This window comes from Periplaneta americana, chromosome 8, assembly GCF_040183065.1.
Source record: "Periplaneta americana isolate PAMFEO1 chromosome 8, P.americana_PAMFEO1_priV1, whole genome shotgun sequence".
NCBI lineage: Eukaryota > Metazoa > Arthropoda > Insecta > Blattodea > Blattidae > Periplaneta > Periplaneta americana.
Genome location: NC_091124.1, coordinates 53,234,057 through 53,254,742, shown reverse-complemented (window position 1 = coordinate 53,254,742; position 20,686 = coordinate 53,234,057). Strand labels below are relative to the sequence as shown.

Below are 20,686 nucleotides of genomic sequence, written 5' to 3'. Positions count from 1 at the left end.
TTTTGTTTTCCCCTTCTATTCTCTTTCCGTCTTTGCATTTGTCTTGTTGCAGACTTCCCTTCTTTCTAATTATTTTTTTCCTTGTATTTCCACTCTTCTCCTTACATTTTTCTTGTTGTTGTTGTTGTTGTAGTCTTGTCCACATCTGTGGAGTAACGGTCAGCGCGTCTGGCTGCGAAACCAGGTGGCCCGGGCTCGAATCTCGGTCGGGGCAAGTTACCTGGTTGAGGTTTTTTCCGGGGTTTTCCCTCAACCCAATACGAGCAAATGCTGGGTAACTTTCGGTGCTGGACCCCGGACTCATTTCACCGGCATTATCACCTTCATATCATTCAGACGCTAAATAACCTAGATGTTGATACAGCGTCGTAAAATAACCCAATAAAATAAAAATAAAATAAATTGTTGTTGTCTTTCTTTTTTCTAATTATTTCTCTCCTTGTATTTTCTTTTTTTTTTTCTTAGCACTTTTCTAACTCTTGTCTTCTCCTTTGTCTACTTATTGTTGTCCTTGTATTCCTCTAATTCTTCTTCCATACGTCCTGTTCTTATCCTCTCATTCTCCCCATATTACTATTGCTCTCCTTGCATTCGACTTGTTCTTATCTTCCCCTTGTTCTACTTACTCTTCTTCTTCATTGCCGTTGTCCTTGTTGCATTCTTCTTGTTCTTGTCTTCTCCTTGTTCTACTTATTGTCGTCGTATTCCCGTTGTCCTCCTTGCACTCGCCTTATTCTTGTCTTCCCTTTTTTATACTTATTATTGTCCTTCTATTCCCTTTGTTCTCTTTGCACTCGTCTTGTTCTTGTCTTGTGCTCGTTCTATTTATTTGTTGTCCTTGTATTCGCCTTATCCTCGTTACATTCGTCTTGTTCATGTTTTTCCCTTGTTCCATTTATTTTTCTTCATGTATTTCCCTTGTTATCCTTGCATTCACCTTGTTCTAGTCTTCCTTTCCTCTACTTATTGTTCTTCTTGTATTTCCCTTCTTCTCTTTGCATTCTCCTTGATTCTGTCTTCCCCTTATTCTGCTTATTCTTCCTGAACTCCCATTCCGCTGCTTCCGTTCGTATGTCCTCTTCTTTCCCTTGTTCTACTGATTAGTTTCCATTTATTTCACTTGTTCTCTTTGCATTCGTCTCGTTCTTGTCTTCCCCATGTTCCACTCATTGTTCATCTTTTTTCCTTGTCCTTCTTGTATTCATATTGTTCTTGTCTTCCCCCTGTTTTTATTGTTCTCCTTTTATTTTCCTTGTTCTCCTTGCATGGAAAATAGTTCATTCCAGATAAAATATAGACAGAATATACCCTAAAAGGTTTTTCCTAAAATATTTTGACTCCCTTCCTCAAGCAAGAATTGAAATTATACATCTGGAAATATCGATTCTACAAATTAATGTAATATCTTTAAAATTCGTAAAGAATTACAAATTGGACCTGGTATGGTTATATATCTGTAATCAGAATGGATACAGAAGTAGTAGACTACCGTCATCATTCAAAAATATACAAACCCCAGGGGAGAGGATTTGTGGGGTGCACAAGTAGGCCTAGAGAAGGGCAGATGTATTTTCTTTAAGTCAGAACGGTCAGTAGCCTATACCATATGGTTAACGACAGAAAATTTCCTAAAATCAGTTCGACACATTCATTTCATTTCATTTATTATATTCCACAGATCTTACATTAGCATTGAAGCTTTAAGATGTGGAACAAGTCAAAATTTTACAAGATCAATTACAATTACAATTTTTACAATATTTTACAATTGTACAATTTTGTAATTTTCTATAATTTTTTTACAATATATTGGCAAGATGCAATGAGATGAGATGAGGCCCGAGGATTCGCCAAAAGATTACCTGGCATTTGCCTTTTGGTTGGGGAAAACCTCGGAAAAACCCCAACCAGGTATTGAAATCAAAGTGGGTGAAATAAAGTGAGCCCGAGGACACCCCATAGACCATCCGGCAAATAAAGGTCACCCCATTTATGTTAATAATTATTTAGAAAAATAATGCTTTGTAATATCTTATGCGAGAAATATTTGGTAACTTCACTGAGATTTTATCATGCATCGATCGGCATATTTAGTTTTCATTTTTTAATAGATATTTGTCATTTGTAGATATGGTGTTCTACATTGTCTTACTTGGAAATTAACAACTTCTTGATCCCATGTCATGTTGCATTAACAAAGGACAAAAATCCATGCAATACGCGAAACTCGAATGCTCCGCCGGGTCATTTATGTAATAAAAACATTATTATTGACATTCGTTGAAATTTCGGTCCATTTCCTACTCAAGGATAACGATATCTCTATTCAGATAAATATTTGATGTCTGCATTCTACATATCATACTCCAATAAAATAAATGTTGAAAATATTTGGCGAAGTAAATTCTTGGCAACCTCCTAATATAAGTCTGTACGCATCTCCTTTTTCTTTCTCTCTAAAAAAAAAGAAGATATATTATAGCCATTGCTGTAACTGACTACTAAACAAATGTGAATCTTCTTTCCGTTACGTTATACTGTAATAATTTTTTCTTCTTATTTTTCCTCCCTCTTACATATTTGTCACATTTCAGCTGTAGAGGGAGTATCGTATATTTTTTTATAGTCCTACTACAAAAATATTCAAAACTGTTAAGATTTTAATATGAAAGTGTTACGAAGAAAACCAAGGTGGCTATATTTATTGGGATTAAAAATGTTATAGTTAATAAAATAATAATATTATAGAAAATATTGCAATAAAATTGTTTTAATTATTTAGTTTCTGTGATTTTTACAGAAATGATATGTTTATAAAAATTGGCACTATGACGCATACCTAAAAACAGAATATGAAAACAGAATGTTATAACCTCTCTAAAGTAATGATTAACCGAGTCTTGGCCTGAGCTGTGAAAATTGAGCTTTGAAAAATAATTTTCTGAAATGAATAGAAAAGGGTCAGAAAAGTTAAACCTGCTTATAATAACAGAACACAAACTACAAAACAAAAAGTGAACTGAAAACATAAGGAGAGAACTATACATAAGAGTATATACTTAATAGTAATAATAATAATAATAATAATAATAATAATAATAATAATAATGATAACAATAATAATAATAATAATAATAATAATAATAATTTATAAATATAGAAGTAATTGGGAAGAAGTCTTATTTTGAATGCAAGATACTCACCAGTTCAGAATCGTTCATGAATAAGATGAAAGTACGAAGAATACCTGAGTGATTTTTTTATGTTTTTTTTTTTTCGGAGGAGTGCCAGAAGGATAGCACCTTAGCCTTGAAGCTTATTATGTAACCTCCTTATATTATGGGATGATTACTGAAGTCCTTAGGACCGATTCCTCGACGAATATCATTCACTGTTTTGTGCCATTTTATCGATTCAGCTACAGCATCCAGGTCTGACTGAATCAGCGGAACCAGGAACGCATATCACGCTGTTTTAAGCTCACGAAATAGGGACTAAGTTTCAAAGCCAGACAGATTACTATGCAACTTTCAAAACCAGACATTATATCATTAAAGGCTCAAATGAATGCAGTTCAGCAGTATATAACAATAATAATAATAATAATAATAATAATAATAATAATAATACTAATAATAATAATAATAATAATTTATTTATTTAATCTGGCAGAGCTAAGGCTAGTAGGCCTTCTCTTCGGCCCACCCAGACTCTAATTCTAATTGAATACAGTTGTCTTGTAATAGTTATTACATTAATATCTAGACCATAAAACAACATGAAAGTAAATAATGAAAGTTGGATAAGTAATGTTAATGAGACAATAATAAGCAGTGGTAAGGAATAATAATAATAATAATAATAATAATAATAATAATAATAATAATAATAATAATAATAATGAGATAATTTAAATATTTATTCTGTGATATATATATATAACCATTAAACATTGAGAAACTTGAAACAGCTATTATTGTTAACAAGAATTGTTAGAAAAATATTTCGTTAGTCTATTCTTAAATTGGTTTGATGTCTGACAGTCCCTGACATTAGTCGGTAGGGAATTCCAAAGCCGAGGAACAGCCACAGTGAAAAAAGAGAATATAAGGATGTCCGCTGGAAGGGAATGGATAAGGAGGAGTGTTGTGATCGTGTCTAGGTTATGGTGGGTGGATGAATTTTGAAAACGAGACGCAAGATAGACAGGAGTGGAGAAATGCAATATGTGTTTCTTAAATGTATTTTTAAAAAACGTGAAAGTTATTCGCCTCATATCATATGAGCGCATTTTTTTTAACTGTGCACCTTAGGCGGAAAGCAATTTTTAATAATGTGATTCCAATTGTAGGGCATTTATTTTCTTATGTCTAATCGTGTTTTGGCATTGAAAGAGTAGTGAAGAAATCTGACGTTATAAAATTGCAGGGATATAAATGAGGAGAAATCGTGCGTGACGTATTACTCCCCCCCTCCTTACTAGTCTATTGAACTAATGTAACGCTGAGAGAGGGATTGTTTATGTCAAAGCCACGCGATCCTTCCTCAATTCCATCGTGCGCACCTAAATCGGTAGGAGGAGGTAATAAGGTGAAATCACTCCGCGAGTCACATTTTTACATCTCTGTAGTAATGAATCCACAGAAATTATACAAATTAATTTATTTTTCCCCAATTTAGAATAGTTATACCTCTAGGAGGAAGGGAGTTGACTGCAAAAGGACAATTCGTAATACGGTGCGCCCTCCAGCTCAATGACACTTTCAATTTAATGCGTACAATAGATTTTTTAAGAGACCGTGAAGAAATTGGCTGTTTTTATTAGGATAAGTTCACTAAAAAATCTAAGAAAACAAGGAATACTGAGTCGTCTACTTTAATATCGACTGGGGTAAAATTACGAGATGTTCCACATTTCCTCGCAAAACATTTCTATCATGAAAGGATGTATTTTAAATCATTATCATATTACAAAAATATTATCGGTACTCATTCAATATCTAAAAATGATCATGCGACGAAAAATGTCCTTGTGAATTGGCCTGTGAAGTTAGTTACTTGTTTGTATAAAAAGTGATATAAAATATCGTCAAAGTAGCATTTCCAAACTAATTATGATTTTCATTATTTATATTTAAAATGTTTACTTTCCTTGATTATGTATTCTATTTCAACATAAAATACTGTTAAAAATGCTCGTGTTACTTAAACATTCATATTATGTTCTCTCGAAACCAGATACATTCAAAATCACATTTGTTGAGCAAAATGTAAATAATTTAATGTTTATATTTTAGGCATATTTATATCTATCACCTACAAGAATTTTACCCTTTAAATTAATTATACAATAATAAATTAATAAATTAATTTATTTTAGAAAAATATAAGAGGTGAGTTGTAAGATACATAAAAATTCTAATACTCCCCAGAAAGATAAAGATTTCGTGGTCAATACATAATTAAATTACATAGATAAAATACAACAAATAACAAACTTAAAAATGTTCACTAATAAGAAAGTGCTTACATACATTTTCAAATTTAAAGCTGTATGAGTTAATTAGACGATGATGTTTCTTAATTAATTTGTTATAAATTCTAGGTACAATATTACTGCTAATATCTGTTAGTTACGTACTTCGTCTCAAACGAACGTATTGCATCCATGCCTTTGCTTTTATGCTTGTGAGTATATGATCTGAAAGTCGGTCATTTTATACATAAATTGTAATAATACATTGATATAAATTTTTATTTTCAAAACTTTAAATTCTTTAAACAATTTTTTCGATAGTAGGCCTATAATCAATAGCCTTCCTTAGAAATAATTTAATTATTCTTCACTGTAATAAATCTAGTCTAATAAGTTTAGTTTTATAAGTACTTATTACCCACAGATCACAATACTAACACTTTTAGACTACTCCAAAGCCTTCGACACTGTAGATGTTGACTTACTAATTGCAAAATTAAGAGTACTGCATTTTTCTGATAATGCGTTAGGGTGGATGGACTCCTATCTTCGTGAACGCCAACAGTGCGTGTCTATTAATAATCGTTATTCCACTTGGCGTACCACGAAGACTGGCGTACCACAAGGCTCTGTCCTAGGACCTTTACTATTTTCTATTTATATTAATGATATTTCTTCTAATCTAACATCCTGACGACATACAAATCTATCTGCATACTCGACCTAACTACATAAATGACGCCATAACTAAAGTTAATGATGACTTGAATTCTATATCCATATGGTCGAAAACGCACGGACTTAATTTAAATGCAAGTAAATCGCAGGCAATCTTAATAGAACATCAAAGATCGAAGTGTGACAAACAAAATTTGCCATCGATAATTGTAAATAATACTACTATTCCATACAGTACGACTGTGAAGAACCTTGGTATTTATATGGATTGTCACCTGGAATGGAATGAACAAGTGAATCACACTTCCAAAAAAATATTTTCCATTATTCACTCATTAAAGCGACTGAAGAACTTTCTTCCTGATAAATTAAAATTAATCCTTGTACAAACACTCGTGATGCCACACTTTGACTACTGCGATATTATATTAAGTAACCTAATTGCAAATTTGAGCAACAGGCTACAACGTGTGCATAATGCGTGCGTCCGTTATATTTGTAATATTCGTAAGTATGATCATGTTTCCCCGTCTTTCCAAACTCTGTCTTGGCTAAGGCTAAGCGATCGACGAGCCCTGCATTCTCTTGTTCTCTTATTTCAAATCCTGCGCACCGCTACCCCAATATATTTGGCTTCTCGTTTTCAAAATTTATCCGCATATCATCAGCTAAGTACAAGATCTCATTATAACAATTTACTCATTATACCCTACCACAAGACATCTTTATATTCTTCATCCTATAAAGTTTCAGTTGCTAGAAATTGGAACTCGCTTCCGAGTGATATAAGGGGTTGTTGGACAATAGCTTCATTTAGGTCAAAATTACATAAATTCTTACTTAACAGATGAATTGCTGATTAATATTTGTTACTTATAATGAAACTAACATCTGTCCATTCTTATTATTATTATCTTTAATTTCTCTAAATAGATCTACAAAACCTCTAATGGCAATTACATTAATATTCTCATTATAGAAATAGAAATATATATTCTCCCTGTAACATAGTCCTAGTAAGCTTATATTAAATTAATTTTCATCATTTTACTAGCTATCTCAAATATTAAATTAATTATAATTCATTGAATTAAATTAGCTCATAAATTAAGTTACTACTTTACCTTATAGATTTATCTAAATTTAAATAAATGTGTAGTGAAGATTATTGCTGGATAACCTTTTAAGTGTAGTAAAAATATTTGTAATTTAAATTTATGTATTGTATTGATTAAGGCTGGTTGAGTGGAAGAGAAGGCCTTATGGCCTTAACTCTGCCAGCGAAAATAAAACATTATTATTATTATTATTATTATTATTATTATTATTATTATTATTATCATCCTAATATTCTATATTGGGTTACAGACTGAAATAAGGCATTGTAAATTATAACTAGTACGTCTGTTGATAAGTAATTTCGTAATTGAGCAAATGAATATATAATTTTACGTTATTTTTACACAATATTTGTTCCAGTTTAGGTGTTAATCAATTATGATTCCTAAATATTTAAGTCCGCAAGATTCATTTATACTAATTGGACAATTACAAATCTAATTGTGGTACAATCCGAATTGTGTAGGTTATTGTTTAGGGAAGAATTAGTCTATTTTTTTAATTTACCAGTTAATGAAAGTCCACACCTATGGAGTAACGGCTATCGCTTCTGGCCGCGAAACCAGGTGGCCCGGGTTTGATTCCCGGTCGGGGGAAGGGGCAAGTTACCTGGTTGAGGTTTTTCCGAGGTTTTCCCTCAACCCAATATGAGCAAATGCTGGATAACTATTGATGCTGGACTCCGGACTCATTTTACCGGCATTATCACTTTCATTTCATTCAGACGCTAAATAGCCTGAGATGTTGTTACAGCGTCGTAAAATAACCTTCTAAAAAGAGTTAATGAAAAAGGAATAATTATAGTTTTAACAGTGTTAATAGAAAGAATATTCGAATCAAACCATTTTCTCTTTATTAATTTTAAAATATTATTCGCGTTAAAATTAATGCCAAGACTTTGCATAGGAATACAATAAGTACTCATTTTTCATTATGTAAATCGATTGTTTACAAATCATTAATGTAACCCTAGATCATATATGTAACAGATAACTCCTCGCTACGTTAAAATCGGCAGCACTTTGAAGAGAACAACCGCCAGGATCGCCACCCGTCCGCCGTAAACGAACACGAGATGGCAGCACAGTCGCTAATGCAATTAAAATGGGCATTATGACGTGACTCCTTATGTAACAACTAGATTGCAGCGTAGTAAACCTGACAAAAGTTGTTAACCTCAAAGCCTATAACCCCGACATATCTGTTACATATATGATCTAGGATGTAACTTACATTAAAAACAAAACAGTACAGTTATAATGTTGTCTTGTTTTCTGAAAAATTGTATGTTTGTGATGTAGCTGGTTTTGCAACTAAACTTTCCATTTATAATGTTAATAAAATATACTTCCTGTTCCTTAGACTCTGTAATTTCAATTTAACTGAAAAAAAGGGAGTTCACTTCCGTCAAAGGCATAAAATACCAGTAATAGTCTAGACTTCTATTTCTGCTCCCAGACCAAACCAAAACATTTGTTATCTTAAAATATTGTACGTACATCAGATGATAGATCTAACTTCATTCTATGAAAGGGAGCAACGAGTTGGCACTAAAAGTATAAATGGCTGACACTGATTAAGCGATCGATGGACTTGTACATCAAAGTGCTTATCAACTGTATACCTAAGCTAACATATCGCTTCAACTGATTTACAATTTCCAATTTCCGATGGACGCTAGTGATTACTTCGTTATCCTTTCTGATTGAATAGGACAGAAAGTACCCACAGTCAAACATTTTCAAACTCGCGACTGCGAAATCTAATAACTTTGCCAGTAAAATAGATATTTCATGGGAATATCTGATACCTAACGACAAACTTTAAAGGGAATACGATCACATAAATATTGAAGTACTTGCACGCATGAATTCACGTTTTGAATAGTGCTTACCCGTTCCTTAAATATATTCTTAATGGCACACACAGTTTGAATTCTTTTCGAAGCCTAAAAACTCTGTAGAAAATCGGTCAGTTCACGAGAAATAGTCAACGGCACGGATGATGTTGTTTAGTCAACTGTCCGAAGACAGGTTAGAACTTACGGGGCACCAATAAGGCATCACTAATGAGGCAATTAAGACAGGAAGTAATGGTGTAGGGTGGATAATTTTAATTTAATTATCTCACCGTTTCTGTGTCTTCAAGTTAAATTACTTTTATATTATTAAATTTAATTTAATTGGTTATTTAACGACGTTGTATCAACTACGAGGTTACTAGGGTTGATGGAACTGGTGATAGTGAGATGATATTTGGCGAGATGTCTTAAAAAGTGATCTTAAATTTTTTGTCAAACGTACTTAAATCTACACACTAGAGTTGAAGTATTACACGAGTTCTTCATGAAAGTAAACCGTGTAACTGGTGTATATTACATGAGACAAGTTCATAGTAATGTATATTATATTTGAATAATAACACTGAACAACAAATTTTTACTTTTTGTCTTGCTCCGAAATAAAAGTAGGTGAATATTACTAATATGTGTGCCCTAAATCTGAATTAAAAAGCCAAATTGCCCCATCACGTACCATTTTTCGGGGAAAATGATTATTTGTTTTTAACTTTTCACTGCTACTGATAAAATTACAACACATTAGGAATTAAAAATTTCTCATAATATTTGAAAGATGTGTACATGGATACAAAAATGATGTTACATAGTTTAAAACAGAACAATAATAAAAATATTTAATGCGTATAATGAGCAAAATCCCGGAATTTGAATTCACATTCAAAATAATTTTCTAGATGACTAATGTTTATAACTACACCTGGGACTGTATTTTAGAAGGAACCAACAATAGTCTGCAAGCATGCTGGATGATCTTCCTTTATATCGCCTTTCCATTTCAGATATTTCTTGATGAAATCTTTCCCCATGCTCGTCGCTTACCGCTCCAAAGATAGGAGGAAAGAAATTAAATGAGAATGTAAAAAGTGTATTTTGAGAGACGTATTACACTCCATTTTGTCATATGCACTTAACATGGTTTCCACAACAATTTCTGTGCAGTTCTGTACCCTAGAATTTCCAAGGAAATTTGAGCAAACGTCTTTGAAAGCGCGCCATGCCATTCTTTCTGTAACGGAAAGCTTTCCCTCACACAAAGAGTCAGCCATAACTTTGTGAATTTATGGACCGATGAAAATGCCCTCTTTTAATTTGCCTTCACTTAAACTGGTAAACTTTTTCTTTAAATACTGAAAACCACACCCTTGTTTGTTCATTGAGTAGACCTCAATTTGAACTGTTATGAAATTTACTTAATAGAAGGGACCAATATCTGTTTATTTATTAGAAGTACAAAAGAACATGGCAACAATCATAAGAAACCGGAAATAAGTCATAATTCATAAGATGCATTAGCTTTTGTTTTGGTTCATACCCCCAACACGCCCCAGATGTTTCCTGGGGAAGCGCTTATCGAAAAGTGAAATCATAGTATATCTTAAAAACCTTACGTGATACAAAGAAAAGAGGTGCATTTTCGGATTCAGCACACACCAAACCATAAGGGACACATTATTTTAAGATGGAGCAAAATTCTTGTTGTTCAGTGTAGCTAATTTGAAAAAATATAATAGAAAATAATGCAATAAAACAAAGGAATTTATTTAATATCACAATATGATAACACATCATCATAATCATCAACATCATCATAAATCAGTCAGGCAAGTAGGTCCCGTGTCCTGTCCCGATGCTAATGCATCAGTCTAGAATTCTCATGATCGACCTTGACTTATTCTTTCATGGGATTGTATTTCAAGATTAAATGTGGTAAACTGCTTCTGTTCATTTGAAGAATGTGTTGAGTCTAATTATTACAACGGTAATTTTGAATTCTGTTCGAAACTTTTGAGTTCTGGCAAAAATTTCTTGATTGTTTTGTACTTTTACCATGTATATTTTGCAGTTTTCCTTAAAAAGTCATATTTGCTGCTCTTATCCTGGATTAATCTTGTTCTCTTAGTGCCCAAATGTCATATCGTGTAACAATGTAGAGATAACCAATGTATTGTGTATCAATTTGGGATAGTTTCAGAATATTATGTTGACGATACCTTTTTATTTCGAGAAACTTCGCAATTTTTCTGTTTATATTTCTCTTATGAAATCGTATATCGAAGACAGTTAAAACTGTTCATTTGCTCAAAAACATTTATTACAATTTTACTTCAAATTGGGTCCTGCCTTTGCAAGTCATTGAGATTGACTAAGAAGTAGACATTTTAAATCATTGCTACTGTTTCCGTTTTACATATTTATCTTTGCAGTGTATCTTCTGAATCTGCTATTTTGACACAATACATACAACTTTACAAATTTTACATACTAGTAGTATGAATTTTACTTCCGAAGTAACTGTTAAGAAATAAATAGTTTCATATTATAATCGATATGGGCAATAAGTGTTTAAAATAGCATTGAATAATACAATATTTTCTTAACCATAAAGTAGCTCAGACGCTAGACATGTTTGTTCAGTAATCCGGAGCGTGGATTCGATTACCGCTTGCGCTGATTTCCTTGTTGGACATTTCGGAGGATTTCCCAAATTGTAAGATGAATGCCAGGTAATAGAATGGCGAATCCTCGGCCTTATATCGCCAAATAACATCTCGCTATCATCAATTTCATCGATGCCAAATAATTTCGTAGTTAACACAGCGTCCTTATATAGCCCACTATTTTATTCTTTTTTTTTTTTAAATCACAGGAAGATGTGTAAAATCTTCATGTGAAGTGTGAAAGTAAAAAGGGTTATGAATTGACTTTTCTTCAAATTTAAATGTTTTTAAATGGCTACTTGAGCTTTCCAAAACATTAAAAACATTTTCTTTCTTGATTTAAATAAATGCTAGGAAATATTAACATAAGTAACACTATCGTTTTGCATACTTAGAGTTAAGATGCTTATGAATATGATTTATTGCTTTGTGGTTGTTGCAGATACGATCATCAAAGTGGGAGCCTCGTGCGAGAAGAGAGACAGTCCGTGTGAGAAACTTCAAGTCCTGCCCGAGGCGCTGCAAGCAGATCCAATTTGTGGCAGTGACGGCACCAGCTACATAAATCCTTTGGCTCTCATGTGCGCCATGACAACCGAGCCAAGTAAGTGCAGGATCTTTGTACTGGTACTCAGATATGCAGTATGCTACTTTAACTAGCTATGTAAATTTTATATACATTAAAAGAGCTACAAAGACCTTCGTCTCTTTTTAAAGGTAATATTTTATATCAGAAGAATGAGTAAAATATAAACGCTAACTGAAGAGTGTGATCCCAAAACAAGCTCATTCCATTTGGCCATTCTTATGATTAATAAATATAAGTACAAAATTATGTCTGAAACCGCTATCATTATATTTTAAGCTTGTTTTCTTTCAAACCGACGTCAATTTTAATCAAAAGTTTGTGTTATTGTGCATGTCACTTGAAACTCCCTCAGTCCGTAGATCAGTGCATAAAAGAACTAACCCAGTCCTTTCCTAAAAATGGACTGAACGAGTTTCGGGATAGGTTTCCTCAATTTGATTTCCGATTAATAATAGTTAGCCACAGCCAGAATACCACTGCTATCACTAGATATAGCTAATACATATTACATAATCATTGTAGTAGATAGGAAGACAGACAGACAGATAGACAGACAGACGAACAGACAGATAGCTAGACAGACAAGTAGATAGGTAGGTGGATGGTTAGGTGGACAGGTGGATAAATAGGTGGATAGGTGGGTAGATAGGTAGATAAGTGGATAGATAGCTGGATAGGTGGATAGATAAGTGGATAGATAGGTGGATAGGTGGATAGATAGATGCATAGATAGGTGTATAGATGGGTGGATAGATAGGTGGATAGGTAGATAGATAGGTGCATAGATAAGTGGATAGATAGGTGGGTAGGTAGGTGCGTAGGCAGGTGGATAGCTAGCTAGCTATCTATCTATCTATCTATCTATCTATCTATCTATCTATCTATCTATCTATCTATCTATCTATCTATCTATCTATCTATCTATCTATCTATCTATCTATCTATCTATCTATCTATCTATCTATCTATCTATCTATCTATCTATCTATCTATCTATCTATCTATCTATCTATCTATCTATCTATCTATCTATCTATCTATCTATCTATCTATCTATCTATCTATCTATCTATCTATCTATCTATCTATCTATCTATCTATCTATCTATCTATCTATCTATCTATCTATCTATCTATCTATCTATCTATCTATCTATCTATCTATCTATCTATCTATCTATCTATCTATCTATCTATCTATCTATCTATCTATCTATCTATCTATCTATCTATCTATCTATCTATCTATCTATCTATCTATCTATCTATCTATCCATCTGTCCATCTGTCTGTCTGTCTGCCTGCTTGTCTGTCTGTCTATCTGTCTGCCTGCCTGCCTGTCTGTCTGTCTGTCTGTCTGTCTGTCTGTCTGTCCGTCCGTCCGTCCGTCCGTCCACCCACCCACCCACCCACCCATCCATCCATCCATCCATCCATCTGTCTGCCTATCTTATCCATCCATCTATCTATCCACCCACCCACACACATGCCCATCCACCTAACTAGCTACTCACCTAAGCAACTACCTATTCACATAAGTTGATACCTACCTACCCGCCTAGTTACTCGCCTAGCTAACAGCCTAGCTACTCGCCTAGCTACTAGCCTAGCTAACAGCCTAGCTACTCGCCTAGCTACTAGCCTAGCTACTAGTGTAGCTACTCACCTAGCTACTAGCCTAGCTACAAGCGTAGCTACTCGCCTAGCTACTGGCCTAGCTACTAGCTTAGCTACTATGTAATCTATCTATATATCTATGTATATATATATATATATATATATATATATATATATATCTATGTATGTGTCTATGTATGTATCTATCAATCTATGTACTGTATATATCTATGTATGTATTTATGTATGTATCTATCTATGTATCTATATATAACTATGTAACTACCTATGTATGTGTCTATCTATGTATGTATATATCTATGTATCTATCTATCTGTCTTTCTGTCTGTCTCTCTATCTATGTATGTATCCATGTATGTACGTACTGTATGAACGCATGCATGCATCCATCTATTACCTACCTATCCACCTATCTATCAACCTATCCATCTATCCACCAATCTATCTACCTACTCTCAAACCTATCCACCTATCTACCAACCTATCCATCAACTTATCCACCTATCCCCTATCTATCCATCTGTCCATCTATCCACTTATCTAACCACTCTGTCCACACAGTCCACCTACCTATCCTGCTACCCACCTGTCCAATTATCCACATATGTATCCAACTATCTATTCACCTATCCAACTATCTGTCCACCTATCCACCTATTTACTCACACACCAATCCACCTATCCACCTATCCATTCACCTATCCAACTATCTATTCACCTATCCATTCACCTATCTACCTATCTATCCACATATTCAAAATCTATCCTCTTATCTATCCACATATCCACCAGTCTATCCACCTATCCACCAATCTATCCAACAATCCACCAATCTATCCACCTATCCAACAATCTATCCATAAATCTATCCACCTAATCAACAATCTATCCACTTATCCACCTCTCTATCCATCTAATCACCTATCTATCCACCTATTCACCTAAGTCTCCACCTATCCATCCACCTATCCACTAATCTATCCACCTATTCACCAACCTATCCAACTACCCACCAACCTATCCACTTATCTACCTACCCATCCAACAATTTATCCATATACCTATCCACCTATCTATCCACCTATCCACCTGTCTATTCACCTATATATCCACCTATCTATCCACCACCTATCCACCAATCCACCTACCTATCCTCCTACCTAGATAGATAGATAGATAGATAGATAGATAGATAGATAGATAGATAGATAGATAGATAGATAGATAGATAGATAGATAGATAGATAGGTAGGTAGGTAGGTAGGTAGGTAGGTAGGTAGGAGGTAGGCAGACAGACAGACACACAGACACACAGTTTGGCAGGCAGGTAGGCCTAATTTTGCATCGATTATTAATTAAATCTTTCAATCATTGCGTCGTTAGGAGGGAAGTAGAGTTGTTTGTCCGTTGTAGTGGATTTATGGCAAGAACTGTCCCTAATAGACGGCTTCAGATGGAATTCGAGCGATAATTGCCTTCCGAAGTTGCATTTCTTTACAATATAAATTTTTCAATTGAAGGCGTTGTTAAATGAAATGATACTGCTAAATACTACTATTATATTTATAATTTATTTCCAAGAAATCGTCTGTCCAGGCATCCTGGGTTCCCAAAAAGACAGAATAATATTACACATACAGGAATAATGACTGATTACAGTAAATAAATGAGTCAAATTAAATGTGAACTAAGAACTTGAATTTTAGATATATTATTTATAACAATCACACTTTAACGTACCACTACTACTACTACTACTACTACTACTACTACTACTACTGCTACTACTACTATTACTACTGCTACTACTGCTGCTGCTACTACTGCTGCTGCTGCTGCTGCTACTACTACTACTACTTCTGCTGCTATTACTATTACTACTCCTACTGCTATTACTACTGTTACTACTACTACTGCTACTGCTACTGCTGCTGCTGCTACTACTGCTACTGCTATTACTACTACTACTCCTGCTGCTATTACTATTACTACTACTACTGCTATTACTACTGTTACTACTACTACTGCTACTGCTGCTACTACTGCTACTGCTATTACTACTACTACTCCTGCTGCTATTACTATTACTACTACTACTGCTATTACTACTGTTACTACTGCTATTACTACTGTTACTACTACTACTGCTACTGCTGCTACTACTGCTACTGCTATTACTACTACTACTGTTGCTGCTATTACTATTACTACTACTGCTATTACTACTGTTACTACTACTCCTTCTGCTATTACTATTACTACTACTGCTATTACTACTGTTACTACTACTACTACTACTACTACTACTACTACTACTACTACTCCTGCTGCTATTACTATTACTACTGCTATTACTACTGTTACTACTACTACTACTACTACTACTACTACTCCTGCTGCTATTACTATCACTACTGCTATTACTACTGTTACTACTACTACTACTGTTACTACTACTACTGCTACTGCTGCTGCTGCTACTGCTACTACTGCTGCTACTACTATTACTACTACTACTGCTGCTGCTATTACTATTACTGCTATTACTACTGTTACTACTACTACTACTACTGCTACTGCTGCTACTACTACTACGAATATTACTAAACACTGCTACTACTACCACCACTACTACCACCGCTAGGCCTGTTACCACTACTACTACTACTATTACTGCTACTACTACTAGTACTAACTACTACTGCTATTACTACTGTTATGAAATGACTGGATTTAATTTCGCTTATTGTAGCTCCTCCCCAGACTGGACAGGCGTAAATCACTAGAGTTCGTAATAGAGATGTGTAAAGTAGCATGCAGTTTTGTAGCTTTAGAGATGTTTTCTTGTTGAGGAGCGGATAGTGAATATTGAGTAGGCCAATTTAAGTTTGTTGTTGATATGATGTTTCCATGATAGAAGGCGATCTAAGTGTAGTCCAAGGTATTTTGTGCGAGATCGTGCGTATTTGCTTGTTTTCCGCACAGAACCAATACGCGGTAAGTATGAAATACCACATTCAGTATTCCCAACGTAACACACATAACAATTTCCCTCTTCTTACCGCTTAAGCGCGACATTCATTTTACTGCTTTAGGCTTTTAACATATTATTTTTAGAGACGTTTAACATAGTAATAATTATAAATTGGAAACTTACCACTGTAATTTCACCTAAATTTCAATGTTAATTATTGTTTTTAAATATTTGCAAAAATTAAGTAAAGTCTACTACTCCACGAAACTTATTGCATTCCTGATACAGGTAACATTAAGGAAGCCGTGAAAAAATCAACGAGATTCCAGATGCCGATGTTATTACTGCAATATGTTATATAAATAATATTGTTAAAATATTAAAATGAAAAATAAATCATTACATAACCTTACCGTTTGTTTTAAGTTCGCATTTATAGACTGGGGGAAAAAAAAGACAGACGTATATCACGGCCTGCTGGAGTATAGTAAACACAGAAAACATTTTAGAGCAACAATGTTGAAGAAAGATATTTTGGTGTTCCGAAGTTGGCTAATTAAACAGAAACCAACATGGAGATTTCATTGCATTAGAAATTCGTCTTTCAGGTATGTAATAAACGATCTTCGCACAAAATAATGTACGATACACGAGCGATATGTTTGTTTTCATGTTCTCGGAAATTAAAAAAGCTCAACTACGTTTCGCTTTTTCAATCTTTTCCTCGAACATGAAAACGTCAACATACCGCTCTTGTAACGTATATTACTATTACAGCTTCATCCTTTGGTTTGCATGGTATCATATTGGTTGAAAGATTTATTCATGTAGGATTAGCAGGACGACAAAAAGTAAAATATATCATTGCTTCGTATTTGTTATAGTTCAATGCGATGCGCCAATTTTCAGCTAAAAAGATTAGTTTACATGAAAGTCTTAAATTACCTTTTTTTCATAGTTTTTTCACTCTTTCTACTTCGTAGAGTGAGAAAGCAAAGCAAAGACTTGAAAGTAAATAAAATAAATCAACTGTAAATGTGAAACTCTTTTGTCTAATATATTAAACTTCTTTCTCCTTGTTTCAGAACTGAAGAAACATCATAAAGGTCCTTGTATATAATCTCCAAAAACAAGTAGAAGATGCTTCATTGCAGCGCCAGCGTTTGAAAAATATTATCGGTAAAACGTGGAACTTGGACGCGATGAGGTACAGTGCATAAAAATTACTTTCAGTGTCACACGTTTTGTTTTATTTGCATTTTGATGTAAAATCAGCGTCACGGAGAATGACTCCCGATGACGGGATGTAGACTGGCATTTAACACTGCCGTGCAACGCAGTCTAGACTTGCGCACTATCTTGCTCTAGTATCGCGCTCCAAACTCATTCCATTACGTTGTAATCCCTCCCCTGTCATTTGTCATTTGCTCTTTATCTTACTCCCGTCTCCCCATTACGCTCCTTCCTTCCTTAGTCGGCTCAGTTAGATTTATCGCCGTCCCCGTTGCTGTGATGTTTGTCGACACGTCAAACCGCCACATGGTCCTCCTCTCTCAAACGACTCACTTACTATTCATTTAGAAAGATTTGAGCACGAAATGACTTTACCTTGTTACAGTTTTATTTCACGAGCCTTCAAACTAAATCGTAACTCGTGTGACAAAACTATCACGTTTCTCAATTACGTAAACGGTGCCGTATTTTAAATGTATAAATCATCATATCGTTCGTTTCCCTTTTTAACGTCTAGTTTTTTTGTATAAATTAAACGTAGTTATTTTTATGCTCGACCATGCAGAATTGTAGTAATTATACACCTGGTAGTAGCCCTTTAATGCACCTCATTAAAGTACACCTATTCATTAAAGTTCAGGTGTTCAGCCAATGGCAAATCACCTTTGTACCATTATAAAACCGCAAGTATCGATTATTCTCGGATATGCAATCGAAAGACAATTAGCGAAAAGTCACGGAGGCTGGAAATCCAATATTGTCGCAGAAGGTTATGTTCTGTTACTATAATAATTAGTGTTAATTGTAAATAATATTGAAACAAATTCAATTTGTCATCTCATTTTTCAATTCTAAATCAATTTCCAGGTTATATCAAGACTTCTCTACGTTATATCAAGGTCAATGACATTCGGCCTCGGAAAAAATCAATACTTTCGCGTCTGCGCACATCTCACAATTCAGGTGAGTTCGCTACTCACATAACCATAACATGACCTACTTTTGAATAATTTCAAGTTATAAATATGGTCGAGCATAAAAAGTCGTATGAAACTTGCCTATAATGGTAATTAAGACGCTCGTATGAAAATTATGAAACTCGCTTGAGCTCGTTTCATAAACAAACATACTTGCGTCTTAATTTCTACCATTATAGGCTCGTTGCATAATGTACTATTGCGTGATTATGTTAAATGGTTTTAGTGGCAGACCCACTTATAATATTTAGACTTTCATTGTGTTCAGAAGAAAGCTTTTGTATACATCTTGATTACACAACTTTTAACACTGTATCACTTCGGAATATGTATGACAAGAATTTCTTGTGTTAAATTCTAACGTACCTTGTTTACATGTTTCGACCTTTTATGGGTCATCCTCAGAACTGGTCGTTGTTGGTCTTGGCGCCTCTTGTTTTATTTCCTGTGTGTTCGTGCTAACCACACCCACAGAGACATCAACACAGATATGAAATACTACACATCCAACCAAAAAGCCAGAAACAAAACACACTAGAACAATATGAAATATACAGACACACGAAAACACAACCCAACGAAATTCTCAACACACAACTCAATTTCAGAACACACACACACTTTGACCCTACATTACACCACACGAACAAGCCCTCACAGGAAACAAAACAAGAGGCGCCAAGACCAACGACGACCAGTTCTGAGGATGACCCATAAAAGGTCGAAACATGTAAACAAGGTACGTTAGAATTTAACACAAGAAAGTCTTATCATGCATATTCCGAAAGCTTTTGGATATTCTACCGCATACACGGTCAATATGTCCAACATTTCGGAACTACATACAGGGAAACAAAATTATTTTTCTGTCCATTAATGAATACTGCCTTAAGGTAATTGAAATGATATGATTAAATTAGAATCTTCCAGGGACTTGTTTCAAAGTGTAACTAGTGAAAATAATTAAACAGACGTTATAAGATTATAGATGTATAAACTAAATAGTTAGAAGAGAAATATGGATTATCACAGACACACACACACACTCTCTCTTCCTCTCCCCCTCCCTCCCTCTCCCACTCTCCCCCTCCCACCCTTCTCTCTCTCTCTCTCTCTCCTTCTCTCTCACGGCTGTTTGAACTTTTCATTCTGTTTCCAGTAAAATTTCGAAAAATACACATACGAACTTATGGCAGTGAAGTGACGAAGTACTAATTTTGACTAATATCAGTTGTTTTCCACTCAGATTTCGAATACCTATATAATACAAACAGAATTGGATTACATATGTATCCAAACAGAATTGGATTACATATGTATCCAAACAGAATTGGATTACATATGTAATGCACTCTAAAAACATAGGCTATATACTTCTCCACGGAAAAAAGTCACATTTAAATCCAACACTCCAGATAACAGGGCTAAACTGTAATACGAAAGGATGTGGTAACTTAATAAAAAGCAGTGGATTACATTTTTCT

At 34.3% G+C, this 20,686-nt stretch overlaps 1 protein-coding gene across 1 annotated transcript in view; it reads left to right on the top strand.

The window, feature by feature from the left end:
• The window catches only part of LOC138704216 (serine protease inhibitor dipetalogastin-like), a 30,400-nt gene extending 11,452 nt beyond the window's left edge, over positions 1-18,948 (top strand). The window contains exons 4-5 of the mRNA XM_069832098.1: positions 12,234-12,395; positions 18,078-18,948. Coding sequence (XP_069688199.1) covers positions 12,234-12,395; positions 18,078-18,112 — 197 coding nt within the window. The 3' untranslated portion in view covers positions 18,113-18,948. The remainder of the gene's footprint in view (positions 1-12,233; positions 12,396-18,077) is intronic.
• The last annotated feature ends 1,738 nt before the right edge of the window (positions 18,949-20,686 follow it).